Source organism: Triticum aestivum, chromosome 6B (assembly GCF_018294505.1).
Source record: "Triticum aestivum cultivar Chinese Spring chromosome 6B, IWGSC CS RefSeq v2.1, whole genome shotgun sequence".
NCBI classification, from domain to species: Eukaryota; Viridiplantae; Streptophyta; class Magnoliopsida; order Poales; family Poaceae; genus Triticum; species Triticum aestivum.
In genome coordinates this window covers 60,000,096-60,020,435 of record NC_057810.1, presented here as the reverse complement: position 1 = coordinate 60,020,435, position 20,340 = coordinate 60,000,096, and the positions used below count along the sequence as shown (strand labels likewise).

At 43.8% G+C, this 20,340-nt stretch overlaps 1 protein-coding gene and 1 pseudogene across 4 annotated transcripts; both read right to left on the bottom strand.

Moving 5' to 3' along the window:
* Positions 1 to 1,317: 1,317 nt before the first annotated feature.
* Positions 1,318 to 4,992, bottom strand: LOC123133475 (uncharacterized). Of its 4 annotated transcripts, none has more exons than XM_044552957.1 (4): positions 2,893 to 4,992; positions 2,611 to 2,816; positions 2,394 to 2,506; positions 1,318 to 1,828 (listed from the first exon to the last, which is right to left on the bottom strand). In XM_044552957.1, the coding sequence occupies exons 1-4, from the start codon at positions 2,898 to 2,900 to the stop codon at positions 1,547 to 1,549; spliced, it is 609 nt and encodes a 202-aa protein (XP_044408892.1). In that variant the 5' UTR covers positions 2,901 to 4,992; the 3' UTR covers positions 1,318 to 1,546. The 4 variants fall into 4 exon arrangements, with proteins under 4 accessions (XP_044408892.1, XP_044408893.1, XP_044408890.1 ...); XM_044552958.1 differs by having other exon boundaries at positions 2,719 to 2,816; XM_044552955.1 differs by having other exon boundaries at positions 2,611 to 4,992.
* A 1,174-nt stretch (positions 4,993 to 6,166) lies between these two features.
* LOC123133474 (uncharacterized) lies at positions 6,167 to 8,542 on the bottom strand (annotated as a pseudogene).
* Between the last annotated feature and the right edge of the window lie 11,798 nt (positions 8,543 to 20,340).

Genomic DNA, 20,340 nt, shown 5'->3' with positions numbered 1-20,340 from the left:
ATCTTCCTCAAAACAGCCGCCATACCTACTATTATGGAATTTCCATAGCCATTCCAAGATATATTGCCATGCGACTTCCACCGCCTCCGTTTTGATGACTTGGGCATTCATTGTCATATTGCTTCGCATGATCGTAAGATAGCTAGCATGATATTTCCATGGCTTGTCTGTTTTTTGATATCGTTGTTATGCTAGATCATTGCACATCCTGGTACACTGCCAGAGGCATTCATATAGGGTCATACTTTGTTCTAGGTATCGAGTTGTAATTTTTATTTTCTTTTGAGTTATAAGTAAACACAATTGTGATGATCATCATTATTCATTATTAGAGCATGTCCCAGCGAGGAAAGGATGATGGAAACTATGATTCCCTCATAAGTTGGGATGAGACTCCAGACAATGAGAGAGAGAGAGAGAAACAAAGAAAAAAAGAAAAAAAAGAGAAGAGGCATTGTTACTATCTCTTACCACACTTGTGCTTCAAGGTAGCACCATGTTTTTCATATAGAGAGTCTCCTATTTAGTCACTTTCATATACTAGTGGGAATTCTTCATTATAGAACTTGGCTTGTATATTTCGATGGTGGGCTTCCTCAAATGCCCGAGGTCTTCATGAGCAAGCAAGTTGGATGCACATCCACTTAGTTTTCATATTGAGCTCTCATACACTTATAGCTCTTAGTGCATCTGTTGCATGGCAATCCCTACTCCTCGCATTGATATCAACTAGATCGGGTACGCACCTTGGCACGAGGGTGCCGGTCCAAACGTTTTGGTCAAGCGTGTAATGTTAAGTTAGTAGTGACCCAGGCTGCTATTCCGACGATAAGGGGCAATGAAAGCATGATATTATCACCATGTGTTCAAATGGGACTAACAACATCTGAAGTAACTGAAGCGGTAAATAGATGGCCGACAAAATGCACCTAAAAATACTGGTATTCGCTTAATATCACCTATTCATAATGCAGCCTCAGAAACCTCCAAACACCCATCCATAAACCTGTTGTATACATAAATAAAGATAAATATTATATCTTGAGTGCGAGGTAAAAGGGTGCATGTCAAGTAGTTCTAAACCAAACAAAGTACGAAATAGTGACATCAGGAGTTGATTGTAAAGTTATTAATTGTAAGTAAGCTAAAACAGAATGAAATGAAACTATATCAATAAGTTAAATGGAGATGCAGATATAGCAAGAAGTCAAATGGAAATAAAGATCTAATCAGAATCAAAATGATCGAAGCAAGTACTGTCCCTTATCTAACAAAAGAGCGTAGAAAGCATCATAGGAGAGTAAGCAAGCATACACGATGGAATGCATTTTCAGCAATGATAAAAAATGAACTACCGAAGAACCAGTAGGAAGCAAAGCTTGATCATATGCAGATCCGAGCAGGTATCTGCCAGTGACCCCAGCCCTTAGTAAGCCCCTTGACCCGCAAATTCCTTTTTTCCACCTTAGCCTTCAGATTCTGATCTTCCTGTCCTTCTCGTCGACACTGCCCGACAGGTACTTCATCTCGGTCTAGATTTTCTGCATTAGAGGGCGGTCAAATTCAATATCCATGGTGGCCTGAAGATGCTCCAAGCACCGAGGAGCAGCATTTTGCATGGCCCATTGGCATCCACAGCTGGGTCGCCATTGATCCTCATATGCTCTGCCGCTGCGGACGAACGCAACTGTGATGGCCAGAAGATAGCAGTAGCCGCCACAAGGCCACGGTAAGATGCGCATGTCTTGTACTTCACCTCGGGTAAATCATCTTCAGCAAGAACGACACTAAGCATAGCCTTCGGCCTAACCGTGGCAGAATGCTTCATCTATTAAAATATGTAGAGTGGCAAGTCATTTACGCATAGTACATACCACAACAGGAATACGCGGAAATATCAGGCTACTAAAGCAATAGAAACATGGAAATGCATTAGCCTTTATCGGTGACGGGTTTAGGACAAGCAAAGCAAACGTGCAACAGAAACCTGAAAAACAAACCAGAGATCTGCAACAACACAACGACGATGTAAACATGCTTTTAAGTAAGGCAGGGCACATTCTTTAAAGGCAGGTCACAAACATCAATCGTGTTGTGTGTTGACCACGATTGGCAAACACAAGCAGGTAAACTACAGAAGCCAAACGGCATGATACACAGTACACCATAGAGCAAGCATGAACAGGGTAAAAAATGGCTATTCACGGGATCTAAAGAATCTGATACACATTGGACTGCACAGCAAGCATCGATGGAGCTAATAGGACCATTCTACTACAAATCACATATCAAAAATATGCTCTGTGTGTCCTAGATCAACGACAGGTCCAATTGCATAAATCTCGAACAAATCTAGCACATGTTTTAGAGTTGACCAAGCAAACGGGGTCTACCTTGCTAGCTGGTGATGGTGTGGAACGGAGATCACGGTCATTGTTCATCGCACCGATGGAGAAGAGCTCCCTCCGTGTGCCTGATGCCATCGCGCAAAGAAAAGCTTGGGTGCCTGGATGCACAGATCAACGATCCTGTAAGAATATCACCACATTGTGGACTAAATTTGCGGAAGCTAGGGATTCAGAGAGATAACAAAAGGAGCAAGGATCTCACCTTCTACAGAAGAGGAGGGGAGAGCGCTGCCGTATATGTGAACTTGAAATACAAATCTAAACAACCTAGAAAAAACACCGAAGAGGGCAGGCGAGAGGAAAGAATCACCTGCAAGGAAACCAGCGAAGCAACTTCGAGCAGCACAGCCCAAGAGCACAAGCAGACCCCAGCCAGGACAAATCAACCAGCAAACCCTAGACAGATCCCTAAAGAACAACAAATCCCTGGATGAGCACATGTACAGCACAAAGGAGAAGACAATGAGAGAAGCGAAGAACAAACTCAGCCATCTCAGAAGCCTCTCCGGTGTACTCCCTCTCCGGTCAACTCGCAAGACAGCCCTTCCGGCACGCCATCGTCCCAACTGCGACACATCCAGAAAGATGAGGAACACAGGAAAAACAAGCAGAATAAAAGACAGGACCCATCCACGTCCGAATAAAATCCTACTGGCAAGGCAAATATTCATGCACACCTAGTATCAATTGGCTCAACAGTACTACTGCAAATAGAAAGTGTCACTGTTAGAGCATGACCCTATTTTTAGTGTAGCCAACAAATGAAAAAATAAGGTAGTTCATGTAGCTTTGAAGCTTAGATTAGAGAAGATTTTATTACATAGATAATCTCATTAGCAGTTCATGTGGTCTTACTTAGAAGTACAATTTGCACCCCAGCATACAATTCACCTACTTATTGCCATCTGACACAGTACAGTAAGTAAATAACCAAGGGAAAAACGTCAATTTGGTACTTTGTACTTAGTCCATACCAAATCGTTGTTTTTAGCACAATTAAAATCAAATGCATCTTTGCAGTATTTTTGAAAAATGTGAGCACAAAAGCGGGTGGTTATGACCACTTAACACTGCAATTGTTGATACATGCACCCATGCCTTCTGATCAATAAAAATGGAAATCCAGAGAAATAATCTCTGAGAAACAAATAATTCAAACATGTGGTGGTCTATCGGTGCTTGAAGTAGGCAATATAAAATCAAAATTACGCCAATGCAGGTTGTAGGAACAAAAAAAGTGAATGGTTAGTGGCCACAAAAGAGAGAGTTGGGTGCATAGTGTTTGTTATTCTTGGAAGCGTGAAACCATACATATGAATATTCCAACTATAATGCAGATATACAGATCGTTTTATCAGAAAATCGACACTCGATAAATGCATTTTGAAGTACAAAGGCAATTCATACCACACAACACAAACAACCCTACAGCCGGAGTCTAAATTCAGACACCCAATGAGAGATGACATATATAGAGAACCACGACATTTCAATAGTAAGTAATTTGACTAACAATGAATATTAGAGCTATAGTTACAACACTAAAGATCAGCGAGGAATGCTATGCACTTAGTCTAAAACTCACGTAAGCATATTGTACAATCAGCAGCTCAATTACTAATAATAATGAATAGATCTAGTTTGAACTTTCAAAACTATATATCCCTGATAACACTATCTAATTAAAATAGATGGGACATAAATATAGATCATCTCATTATTTTGGCAGGAGATAAAATAAATGGCATTGTTCAGACAATGGGATTCAGACAATACGTTAGCATGTGATAAAGTAAAAGGAGATCGATGTACATATTAGACTGGAGGTCACCATATGCAACACCTCCCTATCACTATGTTGCAGATGTAATCATAAAGGTCTCCAGGTCACAATGCACATGACAAAGTAAAATACCCAGAAAAGGAAATATCATCAGAGATAAAGATTATGGAGAGAATCGACCTTCAAAATCTGAGAGAGAAAACATGTGTAAATGCTAGTTCCAAGTGCCTTCCTATTCTTTAGGCCACTTCCAATCCGGAAAATAATAGGGGGTCAAGAGAGAGGGAGGGGGATAGAAGCCTGTAACACGGTAGGGTTGAGTCGAATAAGTTGCACGACAAAGGAAGCAAGCACATCCAGTGCCACCAGTCGCTAGTCAGAAGCAACTATTATTAGGAAAGAAGAGGTGCATCAGAATTACTCATTTTGGTACAAATAAATTAGATAATACCCAGATGGCAAACCAAATCAATTAGATAGTTATAGTCTAGCTTGTGCGCACAATATTGTGTTCTTTGTGGTGACTGTTGTGCATTGCTTCTTTTCAAGCAAGTAGAACTATACAACAAAAATAGGTAGTAAAACTTGCAGGATTTCACATAATTTTGTTTTGCAATTGATGGCATTTAGTATCGAAAATGCGCATCTGAGCCCAGGCTCAGATGCTCCCGCTCAGAAAAAATTCAAAACAAATACTAGAAAAATTCAAAAAAATCCAAAAAAAATTGTGTAGTAGATAATTTGTTGCGTGAGGTCCGCTGTAAATTGCAACTCATTTGGACATTTGAGTAGCTCTCAACAAAAAAGACAAATCGGGTCAAAACAGTTCATGAACAATGAACTTTTTATAGACCCCGATTTTGTCTTTTTTGCTGAGAGATGCTCAAACGTCCAAATGAGTTGAATTTTGCAGCAAACCTCACGCATCAAATTATCTACCACACAAAAAAATTGGAATTTTTTGAATTTTTCTAGTATTTGTTTTGATTTTTTTCATTGGCGCGGGTGCAGCTGAGCCTGGGAGCCAAATTAGCCTACTCATTTAATACTTGCAAGTCTGTCAATTTTAGTATCATCTTCACTGAGGATTCACTTGCCAAACTTAATCATTTTTTATCAAGGGTGTTCTATGGCAGTTAACCTGCAAATGTACGAAAACTGTATCTTTCTGCATGATAGCTTGATAAGCCCATATACATGATATAGTCCAGACTTGTCACTATGCTAGCTATTTACTCTCTCTAATTTTCTTTGGATGACATTTTAGGATGTGTGCAATCAACTTCAAAATTTGAGTACTAACACAAAGATAAAAAATCTTTTATCAACCCCTAAATCATTTTTAGGCATGAACCACTGATTAGAACTTTAGCTGGATCAAGCAAGAACATAGTTACTTCATAATATAGTTGTTGAACATAAGTGCATATGTTTCGGGCCCCTTGGGGATGGAGGGGGAGTTGGCATCCTATCAAAATAGTTCAGGCCTGCAAGAACGATATTGGCAAGACGTAATGGTCAGGAATAAACGACCAAGTGACATCAAACAGTAACATCGGCACATAACGACATTTATTAGCAAAGCTAATGTTGGATTACTTAAAGCTTCAAACAAAACACACAATGCTTGAACAGAAGGTAAAATACCCTGCTATTCCAGTAATAATGCATTCAAACTTTTAGGGAACAAAATGTTGGTCGGGTCCTAAGGCCAAGAACAAAAGGAAAAAAATAATACCTAAATGGTTAGCCCAAGATCGATGACACCATGTTTCAGCCGCTCTCGGAAGGTCTCAAGGCCCTTTCACGATATGTAGCTGAACCGGTGCACGTCAATGTCGATCTCGAAGTAGTTCGATCCCTACGTCACAATGAACAAACAGATGAAGATGTTTCAGTCAGGACTGGAGGTGCATCAAGAATTTCTAATTTGAGCACATGTGGGTTGATGGAGATGTGAGGAAGCATGTATAACTGGTTACTACCTTGTAGAATTTGTACTGGGGTCTTGTCAGCACTGGCTTCTAATTGTAGTACAAGCCTTCTCTCGGTTGCACTGATCTGCAGGTCTTCAGGGTTTACAATGCCGGCCAGGATTTTCAACCTCTCTGTGTAGGGCACGTTGTTTTCCACTGGGAACCCCTTGACTTCTCCATTTCCTCATTCATAACACTCCGCATGACCATGAACTCATCTCTAATTTGTTCATGGGTACTCAAAATGGGTTACATTATGATGCCATGGAAATGCAATCAATTCGGCTTACCTTGATGTTGTCCTTGAGCTGCGGAGAAATCTCCTTGTCGAAGCTGTCGAATATCTTGAAATAGAGGACCAGGCTTACACCATCGCCATCGTTCTCACAGAACACGGTAGTGGGATAGGTAGGCAACTGTACAGATCATTTATTAACCTGTTAAGCTCAGACTAAGCAATAATTTTCTCAAAAAAATGTACTAAGCAATCAACACTACTTGGTTAAGTAGGTGAAGAAACACGAGTGAATTACCTGAATGTTCACAATGAGAAGCGAAGGGAAGGAGTCGTGGGGCTTCAGCGACGGGAGCACGATGTGGTGCACTTTCCTTGCGCAAGCAAACATGTCTGCTCCGATCGAGTTGTAGGCGGAGCAGTTTGGGGCTGGGGATTTCCTCTTGTATCTGAGGTCAATTTCAAAAGCTTCAGTCAGGCATACTGACAGAAGAAATACACAGTGGATGAATGCATATCAGGAGTTTCAGTAACATTGCTTCGTACTTGAAGAAGCCTTCCCCCCTCTGACTCTGAACACCGACGGCTCGAGGACCAACAAACAGCCCTCTAACGGTTTCTCGTTGACTGAATACGGCAGCGTCAGGCCTGCTCTCGGCCGGTACAGGTACTTCGCCGAGCTAGCAGAATTGATCGTCAGTTTTGTCAGCAAAGCATAAATGAAATGCTGACAAACAATTTGAATGATACTGCTGGATCAGTAGGTGGAAGTGTTGGTGTTGACTCACTCACTTTGGTCATTTCATTGCCCTTGTACGATCTCCACCGGAAGGAGAGCCCAAAGATGGCCGATTTTTTCCTCTGGTGGTGCGGGCTGAACCCGGCGACGGGCATCGGCTGGACCTTGTAGCTCGGGATACAGCCCAGGAAAGGCCGAGGCGAGCACGACGCCACGCTCTACCATTCTTTTCACCCTGGCACACCTCCGCGTCCACGATGCTCCGGAGGCGTTGCACTGTGTTCACCAAGCACACCGCGTCCTTGCATGGTGCCACGTTCGTGCCACCTGTGACGTCTTCCAGGAGAGGACCTGGATTTGCAAGCAGGGGGAGCATCTGATGCTGAGTACACTTCGAGCCTGAAACTGCACTACAGGGCATGAGAAACCAGGGGAGCACAATACCTCGACTGACGTTGGAGTAATCATTTTCGTCGTCGCCGGAGTCGCCCGAGTCTCCCAGCATGATGACAGAGTCGTACCATGCCTCGTCGCAAATCACTTCAAAAACAAAACAAAAATCAGGGGTCTGGTCGAGTAGGTTAGCGCCGGCCGGAGAAAACGAGGCGTTGGTTGGTTTCGTTCGCGTCTCACCATTTCCTGCGTCCATCTAGATGCTTTGTCACTGCAGCTGCGTGAGATGGAGCATGACGATCGAGGCCTTCGCGCCGTCGACACGGACGACCCCGTGGCACCCAGCGAAGCGGTCGGCCATGTCGCCGTCGATTACCGTGGACACCTTCCAACGGAATTTGGTCGCCGTGGCCGAGAGGTCCTTGGGCCTCCTCCGCCGCCTCGTTGTCGACACGCAAGAACCCATTGTCAACACGCACACCTGGATGGACCAAACAAAGAAGCACACACTTCACATAGTTAACAGGACAAGGCCGGTGTTTTTCAGGAGACGACCCTTTGGTGGTCATGCTGAGGGAGGCCCGGCTAACTCGCCGGAGACGTCCACCTCCTTCACCCACCATCGTGCGGGGAGAGATGACCGTGCAAATCCTTTGTCGTGGGGCTCGGGCAAGGCAGAGGAGCTCATCAGCGAGCTGGATCTCAGCCGCCACGGCTGGATCTGGCTGGCTCGAATCGCACGTGACGCTTTAGGAAGAAGAATGACGGCAACGAGGCAAACTCATGACGGACGGTGATGGCATGGGAGGCGGCCAGATTTGACAGGGATACAGCCGCCGGTAGCCTCGTGCGTTGGGTGGGAGGCGGGTGACCTCGGGTCGTCTTCTCGCCCTCGCGCTGTGCGGCTAGGGAGGAAGAGGATTGCAGAGGCATCGCGGCCTGCGATGGAGAGAAGAGACATGGCTGGGAGGGCGGGGCAAGGGAGGTGAGGAGGCGGGGCTGGTGCCGTGGCAGCGAGAGGGGGGCGAGAGGACGAATGCGCGAGGCCGATGGGGGAGGAGGACAATTGGGAGCACGAACATGCAGCAGTCACCCTCCTCATCCAACCACGGGCCAACCAGCGACTACCATGCAACGGGCCGACATGTGAAAAGACAAAAATGCCCTCAGCGGACCACATAATTCACACGTGGTGGCACGAGATCTTTTACCGCGGGAGGTAACTATTCATTGCCATAGGGTCTTCGGTTCGATCCGGCGGCCCAAATCGTCCGCGGGCTTGATCCGACGGTCGAATATCCATCAAACCAACGAAACGGACGGTCGGATGTGCCAAATCGCTGAGGAGGCTTGGTGAGAAACTCCTCTCTTATTTCTGGATTGATGGGCATCTTCATAGTCCATTGGTTAGCCACGTTGATGTGAGACTTTCTTTTTTTGTCTTCTCTATATTTACCTCTATCATCATACTCTATTTCATCTGTAGTGCTATATCCATGGCTCGTGCTCATGTATTGCGTGAGGGTTGAAAAAGCTCGGCTTGGAATCGGGGTTCTGCATGATAAATACTTTGTGTTAAGAAGACAGAGCATGACAAGATTATATGATTTTGTAGGGATATCTTTCATTAGCGTTGATATTTTGAAAGACATGAATGTTTATTGGGATGCCTGAATATTGATGTCTTTATGTCAAATTATAGACTATTGCTTTAAATCTCTTATGTCTTAATATTCATGCCCTGATTAGATATATGATCAAGTTTATGCTAGGTAGCATTCCACATCAAAAATTATATTTTTTATCATTTACCTACTCGAGGACGAGAAGGAATTAAGCTTGGGGATGTGATGACCCACAAGTGTAGGGATTGCAACAGCTTTCGAGGGTAGAGTATTCAACCCAAATTTATTGATTCGACACAAGGGGAGCCAAAGAATATTCTTGAGTATTAGCAGTTGAGTTGTCAATTCAACCACACCTGCATAACTTAGTATCTGCAGCAAGGTATTTAGTAGCAAAGTAGTATGATAGTAATGGTAATAGTAATAAAAGGCAAAGATAGTAATAGCAATATTTTTGGGTTTTGTAGTGATGGTAACAATAGCAACGGAAAAGTAAATAAGCGAAGCACAATATATGAAAAGCTCGTAGGCAATGGATCAGTGATGGATAATTATATCGGATGCGATTCCTCATGTAATAGCTATAACATAGGGTGACACAGACCTAGCTCCAATTCATCAATGTAATGTAGGCATGTATTCTGAATATAGTCATACATGCTTATGGAAAAGAACTTGCATGACATCTTTTGTCCTACCCTCCCGTGGCAGCGGGTCCTAGTGGAAACTAAGGGATATTAAGGCCTCCTTTTAATAGAGAACCGGACCAAACCATTAACACATAGTGAATACATGAACTCCTCAAACTACGGTCATCACCGAGAAGTATCCCGATTATTGTCACTTCGGGGTTGTCGGGTCATAACACATAATAGGAGACTATAGACTTGCAAGATAGGATCAAGAACACACATATATTCATGAAAACATAATAGGTTCAGATCTGAAATCATGGCACTCGGTCCCTAGTGACAAGCATTAAGTATAGCAAAGTCATAGCAACATTAATCTCAAAACATAGTGGATACTAGGGATCAAACCCTAACAAAACTAACTTGATTACATGATAAATCTCATCCAACCCATCACCGCCCAGCAAGCCTACGATGGAATTACTCACGCACGGCGGTGAGCATCATGAAATTGGTGATGAAGGATGGTTGATGATGATGATGGCAACGAATCCCCCTCTCCGGAGCCCCGAACGGACTGCAGATCAGCCCTCCCGAGAGGTTTTAGGGCTTGGCGGCGGCTCCGTATCGTAAAACGCGATGAAATTTCCTCCCTGATTTTTTTCTCCGCGAGACGGAATATATGGAGTTGGAGTTGAGGTCGGCGGAGCCTCAGGGGGCCCACGAGACAGGGGGCGCGCCCAGAGGGGGTGGGCGCGTCCCCCACCCTCGTGGACAGGGTGTGGGCCCCTGGTCTTCATCTTTTGCGAGGATTTTATATATTTTCTGAAACTTGTCTCCGAGGATTTTCAGGTCATTCTGAGAACTTTTGTTTTATACACATGAAACAACATCATGGTAATTCTGCTTAAAACAGCGTCAGTCCGGGTTAGTTCCATTCAAATCATGCAAGTTAGAGTCCAAAACAAGGGCAAAAGTGTTTGTAAAAGTAGATACGTTGGAGACGTATCAGGATGTTGATACGTCTCCGTTGTATCTATATTTTTTGATTATTTCATGCCAATATTACACAACTTCTATACACTTTTGGCAACATTTTTATATGATTTATTTGGACTAACCTATTGATCCAGTGCCCAGTGTCAGTTCCTATTTGTTGGATGTTTTTTGTTTCACACAAAATCTAGATCAAACAAAGTCCAAACGCGATAAAAATTTATGGAAAATTATTTTAGAATATATGTGATTTTTGGGAGGTGAAATCAACACAAACGGGAGCCCACAGCCCCCAAGATACACCAGGGCGTGCCAAGGGGTGCCAGGCGCGCCCAGGTGTCTTATGCCCTCCTTGTAAGGCGGTTGGGTCCCTTCTTCTAGTGCAAGAAAGTTAGTTTATGGAAAACAATTGTGTAAAAATTTCAGTGCAATCGGAGTTACGGATCTCTGGGAATTTAAGAAACTGTGAAGGGCCAGATCTGGAAAACGTGAAACAGAAAAGAACAGAGAGGAAGATCCAATCTTGGAGGGGATCCCCTCCGCCACCATGGAGGCCATGGACCAGAGGGGGAACCCTCCTCCTATCTAGGGGGATGCCAAGGAAGAAGAAGGAGGAGGGGGCTCTCTCCCCCTCTGTCACGCGCAATATGCGACCCTATCCTAAAGGAACTCGAAGGTCCCACCAAGGATAGAAGCGCATATTGTAGACGCTTTTGCAAGGTGGATATCATTACATCGTACCATTACATAAAAGTTGGGGATACATACAAGAGGCATACAATGCCACACGAATACAACAACATCATACACAAGAGCATCATCCGACTACGGATGAAACACAAACAGAAACTCAAACGACATCCACCCTGCTAGCCCAGGCTGTCGACCTAGAACCTATCCCCTGATCGAAGTAGAAGCAGAAGAAGAACTCCAAAACAAGAAAACATCGCTCTCGCGTCATGATCATCGCATAACCTGCACCTGCAACTGTTGTTGTAGTAAACTGTGAGCCACGAGGAGTCAGCAATCCCATTACCATGGGTATCAAGACTAGGAAAGCTTAATGGGTATGGAAAGGATAAGTGGTGAGGTTGCAGCAGCGACTAAGCATATATGGTGGCTAACATACGCAAAGAAGAGCGAGAAGAGAAGCAACGCAACATCGAGAAAGTAGAAGTGATCAAGGGGTGATCCTGAAAACTACACTACAAAAAAATACACTTCTGTGATGATACTTGTTTGTCACAGTAGGTCGTGTTTTTTGCCATGCATGTACATCCATGACAAATTTATGACAGAATCAAGATAGTCATACCTGTGCTGTCGTAGAAGTGTTCCATGACATTACCAAAATTATCATCACAGAAGTGTCCTCTTCCATGATGATAAATCGCGCATCACAGAAGTGCTTTCGTCAAGGGTGACCGACACGTGGTATCCACCGTAACGGAACACCGTTAAGCTATTGGGTCAGGTTTTGGATCCGATAACCTGTTAATAGACCCGACCAATGGGGATTTTCCACGTGTAAAATCATCATTGGCTGGCGGAAACACGTGTCGGCTCATCGTTGGGACAGATGTCATCCACTCATTGGACAGAAGGCGCCTATGATACTTCGACACGTGGCACGGCCCAACAGAGGCCCATTCCTGTGAAAAGGCCGGCCCGTTTGACTTGGTCAAAAGGTGGCGGGCCGGCCCATTGAAAGCCTGTTAACGGCATGTTTGCATATAGCCCATTTACAGCCCGCTAACCCAAGGCACTTTATGCCCTATCCGAATTAGGCCCAATAGTGTCATCTGGGCCATCCAATATGATTCCAGCCCGTTTTCACTTCCGGCCCATGTATGGCCCATGACGTCTTTTGGCCTATATGAGGCCCTTTGTAACTCTTGGCCTATTAACGGCACGTGGTGAAACTGGCCCGTAATGAACAGTGTATCACTTTACACCCATTAACGGCCCGTTGTGAAACTGGCCCGTAATGAACAGTGTATCACCTTATACCCATTAACTGCCCGCTATTCCGTTGGGCCATTTCCAGCCCATGTTATCTTTCGGCCTTCTCAGAGCCCATTTATTATTGGGCTCATTTCCAGCATTCGTTTACTTACGGCCCATTACTGTCATTTTCTGCTTGTGGGCCAAATTCAGCCCGTGGTTACAATCGGCCCGTTTGTGGTCCGTTAATACGTTGGGCCGTTTTCATAGCGTCATCAAATACGGCCTATTAACGATGGCCCGTTATGGTCGGCCCATGAACGGACGATTCCAACTCTAGCTCGTTTACAGCCATAATGCGGCATGTTATTGGCCCATGTTTGGCCAATCGATCATACGGCCCGTATAAGGCCCATTGTTTCTATGGCCCGTAGAAGGCCCATTGTTTCTATGGCCCGTAGAAGGCCTACTGTTTCTACGTCCCATAGAAGGCCCACTGTTTCTATGTCCCGTAGGAGGCCCAATGTCACTACAGTAAATATTAGCCCATGGTTATTGTGGCCTAGTTTTAAAAAATAGGTTATTGCAGCCACTAGCAAACCGTGGAAAAAGAACTGCACTGACTACAAGCAAACAAATAAACAAGACAACAAGGAAATAAATAAGCAAGCAACTTATGCTAGGCTATCACAGCTATTACACATATTACATCCACTGGGCATCAAAGTTCGCCACCAGTGCAAATATAGGGAACAAAGCAGCATATTAACACCGCAGCAAAACAAGTCCAGAACTGAAACCACTTCAGAAGAGTTCAAGAAACAATATCCTGGGTACCCATAATGCTGGCAAGATGCTTAGCAAGCTTATTAACTTTCTATTGTTTGGCGCTTAAATCCTTCAGCGCTTGCTGTTGCACAAGAAAGTACGCATCTGAATTCTGCAGGGACTTCCTCAGTCCTTCGGCTTCTTGCCGCAGCACAGCTGACGGATGCCTTTCAGCTTGTAGCTGAGACTGAAGAAGCTGAAGTGATTCAGGCAGCGAGTTCGAAGAGCTTGTGCCAGCGATACTGGCCAGTAACTCGAACACTACATCAACGCAGGACTGTGGGGGTTTTCTCACTGTCTACAAGATCGTTTTATCACCTTTCTTGGAGACCAACAGGGTTGTCTCACTATCTTGAACCTTATCTACATTACTTTCTCTACCATTGCATAGTGGGGTGCTCTTCTCCAATATTCTGTTTGCATACTATAAGAGAAACAAGCAGACACATCACAGGTTTAGCTTGTAGTATACAAAACTCATTTTGGTAAACCGGTTCAGTAGTAAGGTGGACAGGATAACAACATGAAACAAACATATATCTATGTACTATGGTCATTGTATTGTCCATATCATTCTAGTTTATGTTCCCTAATCAAGATAGAGACACAGTTCAACTCATATATTTTTAAGACACAGCAGCATAGACAGAATATAAGTGTGAGAAACTACACAGCATTGGCAGCACTTGTAATGTGCATCACATGAGAACATAACTGTTTATAGAACTTAAACTAAAATCAACATAGAGCAAGAAGTTAGAACAGCAATCCTGTTAAAGAAATAGGTTTAAAACATACCCGTTGCGCCATTGGAGTTTCAATTGGATCCTTCAAATTCGAAAGTAGTTGTTATGAGTAAATATAGTGATGCAACAACAAAGGAGTATGGACCATAGCTACGGAATCTAACCTGAGAACAGTTGCTCTTCTGCTTTAAACGTGGAGTTTGGGTTAGCTATGGTGGTCTTCGTGCTTTGGGCACTGCAATAGCTTTACAAACTGCTCGTGTGGGGGTACTCTGTGGTGGACATGGTGCTTTGTCAACTATAAGTGGGTTACTATCCGTTTGGGTTGTGGTTAGATGGGTTGTAGCTGGTTCTCTTCCCAATGGTCTAAGTGTGAAATCTGGAAGAGTCTCGATTATGTGTGGTGGGGCTAGTTTGTGGGCCAGTACAACCATGGTTCTATCTGCATCGACGGGTAGCACTATCTTTTGTGAAGAACGGGTTTTTTCTCCCTTAGATACTGCCATCACCCCCTCCAATTCAAATGGCTTATAAAAAAGAAAAGAAATTGAACGTACAGACATTGTATGATAGACAGATGTGGTAATTCACATATATGTTGTCTAACCAAACAGGACAGCATGACACAATTTCACATATATGATGCCTAACTAAACAAGATAGCATGACACAGTTTCAGATATATGATGGATAACTTAACAGGATATAATGGCATAATTCAACATATGATGAGTACCTAAACAGGATGACATGACAAAACTATATGATGTCTTTCTAAAATAGGTTGGGATGAAATAATTCACATACATGTTGTCTAAGTATACATGATGGCATGATATAATAGACATAATTGATTCATATACTAAGCAGCTGGCACTCGCATGTATGATCTCTAAACTAAGCAGATAGAATTCAATATTGTGCATATGATGTCTAAACTAAGCAATGCAAGACACCATATGCATCATATGAGAAATATAAACATTGCAACTTAGAGCATACACCTCAGGTGAGATATAGGACTGGTCATCTGTCTCTGAATCCTCCTTTGAGGAGCTCCCTGTAACCATCGAGATATATGCTTCAACAGGTACCATTGCCTGCTCTAAGGACCTTGTTTTCACTCTAGATTTTTCCATAACCGGCTCAAATGGCTGATACACATGAAGAGTAGTTCAATATACACAGATTGTCGACAAATGGAATACGTAATGAAAAAAATATGGCATGAGATAATTCACATATATGATGCCCGGCTCCATGGCGGTGCATAATTCACATATGTGATAACTGGCTGAAAAACATGGCATTGCATAATTCACATATCTGATATAGAAAGCAAACAGGAGGCATTCACACAAAGCATGTCTAATCTAAGCAGATGGCATGGCAATGCAAGACACCATATGCATGATATGAGCAATATAACCCAGCCAAGTTAGAGCATGCACCTCGGGGGGGGATATGACTGGTCATCTCTCTCTAAATCCTCCTCTGAGGAGCTATCTGTAACCAGCAAGAAATCTGCATCGACAGGTAGCACTGACTGCTCAGAAGACCTTGTTTTCGCTCCAGATTTTCCCATGACCGACTCAAATGGCTGATGCACAGGAAGAGTAGATGAATGTATAAACATTGTTAACAAATGGAATACATTATGGAAAAAATATGACACGATACAATTCGCATATACAATGACTGGCTAAACAGGATGGCATTGCATGATTCATGTATATGATGCCTGGCTAAAGAAGATGGCATTGCATAATTCCCATATACTCCCTCCGTTCCTAAATATTTGTCTTTTTAGAGATTTCAAATGGACTACGACATACAGATGTATATAGACATATTTTAGAGTGTAGATTCACTCATTTTGTTCCGTATGTAGTCACTTGTTGAAATCTCTAAAAAGACAAATATTCAGGAATGGTGGGAGTATGATATAGAAACCAAACAGGTGGCATTCACACAAAGCAAATCTAAACTAAGCTGATGACATATAAGATGTATAATGTAAGCAATGCAAGGCGCCATATGCATGATATGACCAACATCAGCATGCCAGGTTAGAGCAAACACCTTAGGTGGTAAATAGGCGTGGTCGGCTCCTTCTGAATCTCCATCTGAACAGTTATTTTCCTCTAGAATACAATCTAGAAATGCAGGAGGGGGCCACTTCTCCCACCATGGAGCGGCGTCTGCATGACATTATATTCACACGCAGCGGTCTTCTCTTTTTCTCTACATGTTCAGTACGATTGTGTACAATATCGGACATGCATAATAAAAAAATAGTTAGATTTTGTAAGGCCTAAGGGGTGCATGAAAAAATCAAGACTAATGGTAGCAAACGAGTGGATGGATCCAAAACTAATGATAGCAGGTATATTATAGCTCCAGTTTAAAAAGATAGACAATGGATCATCTATTGTTTGTTGCCCACCCAACATGAACCACATAGAAGACCCCAGATGAACCAGATAGTAGAAAGATACTATTCGTTGCTGGCTCGATATGAGAACCATGGGCAATTCAAAACTCAAGATTGAACGATAAAGTAGCAGGTAATAATAACCGATGTATAACGTAAGAAAACACAAAAGACTGCGACCTCTCTTCCAGAACTGTGTAGTCCTCGGGTTCATCTGCTCAGTCGATGATGGTAATGCAGTTGGCGTGGCTGCCGGCAACGGGGAAGATGATCTGAGGCGGCGAAAGAAAGTCTGCAGGGGGGATCTCTGCTGCAGTGAACGCTTCTGTCGATGGTGCACCTCAGGTGGGGTGGATGACGGCACGGCAGGAGCAGGACATAACACACAGAGTTTTCTTTGACGCCTATCTGAAAATGAAGTAAATCTCTAAGGGCTCCTTAGAATTGGAGGATTCTATAAACGCAGGGACAGGAAAAACACAGGAATAGGATAGGAATGCATGTGCAAAACAGAGCATTTGGAAACATAGGATTTCAGTCAACCTGGGTGTTTAGCTCACATGAATTGGAAGAACAGAGGAATGGAGAAACAAAGTGATGCGATGAGTGTACAACCTCTTTGGCATAGCCTTGTGGACCTCAGCATCATTGGGTTGGACGTGGAGGATGGTGATGATGCTGGTGTGACTGTCGGAGGCGCGGAAGAAGATCCGAGGCCTCTGGAAACGGCGTCGAGGGTACTGTTCCACTGTGATGGACGGTTCCATCGTTGGAGCAGCTCCGCTAAGGTGTACGGCGACGAGGCTGAAGCATGACAAGACAAACAACGTTAATCTAAAGTGGGACCCTAATATTATCTGCAATAGATGATGTAAAATACATCACCAAAAAGTGCTAGATGTAAAACGCATCAGCCGCGCCATGGCCGCTCCGACAGATGCTGTAAGTACTGTTCACTCTGAACTTAACTGAAGAAAATGAACTTCACAATCGAAACTGAATTTTACTATCGAAACTGATTGAACTAGTAACAGAGCATTGCAATAGATGTTTAGGGCGTTCGAGCACTAGTAGCAGAGAAACAGTGATCTAAATCAGCAGATGCTCAAGCAGAGAACGCACTAGCAGAGAGCAAGTCGTTAAGTAGCACCACGAGCGAGTGCTAAAGCAGCAACTCCTATAGCGGCCGGAGGTCGTGCAGCAGTAGCAGCAGTGCAAGCGAGAGCAAGAGCAGAGCAGCAGCATGAACAAAAGCAGGGACCGACAGCAAGAACAGAGCCGCAGCGCGAGCGAGAGCCGGAGCAGCTGCAGCTAGTGCCATTGTGGAAGTCGCCGCCGAGGAAGCAATGACAAGGGGGAGAGACGTCGTGGATGATGTGGTCGGCGACGGTGCTGTCGATGGAGACCCGACATGTCTGCTCGGTATCGAGCACTGGCAGCCCCGTGAGATCGAATAAAAGATAAAATGCAGTGGTGAGTGCAGAACCTCCTTGGTGGCGCCAAGTTGGCCTCGGCTTCATCGGAGGAATTGGTGAGGGTGCTGCGGTTCCGGTGGGGCAGGTCAAGATGGCACTGTGTGGATTGAGGTGGCGCGATAGATGAGGTGAACGTCGGGGCAACTCCTTGGAGGTGGAGGACGGGGCGGTTGATCCGGCAGGACGATGAGATCGACAACGGATCCTCATCCAGTGCGGTGGATGAGGGACGGCGAGCTGTTGCGGTGGACGACGTAGTCAGGGAAGATTCTCCGGCTGGGCGGCGGTCAGGAGGCCGACGGAGGAGCGTGGGGTTCCGCAGGTTTTGGCGGCTTCGGTGTACGAATGGGGGGCGAAGGGGGAGGGGGGATCCAAGCTTAGGGACGCGCTTGTCCGAAATGTAAGGTAAGTTACCAGCGTACCCCCACCGGTTTTGACACCGTGACGTGGAGCTTCATTTCCGGCTGAGGGGTAGAAGGGGGATTTCGCGTGTCTGGGCTGCGGGAGCGATATCGGATGAGGAGGAGTTCTCGCACGCGTCCAAATTTCAGGATAACAAGGCGCGGCGCGCATTGAAGAAGCAGGAGTTTCAAAGCAGGTGAGACAAAAGATACTCGAGCTTGAAAATTTCGGGATAACAAGGTGCGGATTCCTTGTTCGGCAGAACAAACTTAACGTGTAAAAAACAATTCATACAAGACACAAGAGAGTCATGTCCCCTTTTACTATATTGCTATAGATGCCATTGAAAAAACTACAAGAAATATGTAAAAAAAATCGGGAGAACAAGATTACCCTGCACAGTACCAAATCGATTCGCACTTCCCTCAACAACAATAAAAAAACAAATCAATTCCCACCAAAGAAAGAGTAATGTCCCTTTTTATATGATTACAGATGCCATGATCTCGAATTTCAATTTTTGAATCCACGTTATGTTGAATTCAAATATATCGTTAGGTGACCTTTCGGTTTATAATTGATTTAGTCGTACATTTTGATCTTCCATCATATATGAACATTTTAATCCACCATGTGAACATATATATTGTCGTCTACCATATGGACTAAATTTGAATCAATTTTCCTTATTTGAATACGATTGTTGTCAAGTTATACAATAATTTAAATATTATCTTGATAACAAAAAACATGTATATAGCAGTAATCATATTTCACTATGAACTACATGTACAATACGCTCTCCAATTCAAATATTTGTATCCATTTTATGTTGAATTCAAATCATAGTACATTATTGGTCTAGGTAGCGAGATGTTCGGGATAATCTAAACCATGTTTTCATATGTATAATTTTTGGCTGAATTGGGACAAGTTTTGGTATAAGCTTCTTGCAAAACCGGAGATTCTCTCAACAAGCCTCGTGGTTCTAAGAGGGAACGTGTCACCTTTGTGTGCGAAATGATATACGCTGCCTCCCCCTGATTTTCTTTACAGAGGCAACATAGAACTATATGAGCGCCCTGTTAAATTTTGGAATTATTTCGGGTTCGTTTGGCCTTTTTATACATTAATTGAGTTTCTGGACTTTTAAAGTGCATAATCTAAATATGAACTGCATGCACATGCTCCGGTGCACCAAAGTTGGTTGAAAAATCACATGTGTGTCCTTGGTTGAATTTCTAGGTCCCATGGAAGAAATGAGAATGAAATTCAAACATCTGGGCGTCGTGACTCGGCCGAGAACATCGAGAAACTTAGATTTTAAATTCATGTAAATCCAAAACTCATCTGGAAATCAAGAAACTTGGCATGGTGTCATGTCATGGCACTAACATGTTGTGTTAAAAAATTGGGCCAATTTGGAAGCTCGTGGTTCTAAGAGGGAATGTGCCACCTTTGAGTGTGAAAGGATATACTCTGCCCCCCCCCCCCCCGCACCCTTGAGTTTCTTAACAAAGGCAACATAGAACTACATGAGTGCCCTATTAAATTTCGGAATTATTCCGGGTTCGTTTGTCATTTTTTATACATTAATTGAGTTTCTGGTCATTTAATGTGCATAAGTCAAATTTGAACTTCAAGCACATGGTCTCGTGCACCAAAGTTGGTTGAAAAATCACATTTGTGTCCTCGGGTGAATTTCTAGGTCCCATGCAAGAAAT

Bases quoted from the DNA above. Each gene is read 5' to 3' on its own strand.
- LOC123133475 (XM_044552955.1), bottom strand. From the start codon at position 3,079: ATGAATATTTGCCTTGCCAGTAGGATTTTATTCGGACGTGGATGGGTC. The intron at 2,507-2,610 runs GTGAGATCCTTG...CTGTGCATCCAG, and splicing joins CCCCTCCTCTTCTGTAGAAG to GCACCCAAGCTTTTCTTTGC. The intron at 1,829-2,393 runs GTAGACCCCGTT...ATATTTTAATAG, and splicing joins CACCATCACCAGCTAGCAAG to ATGAAGCATTCTGCCACGGT.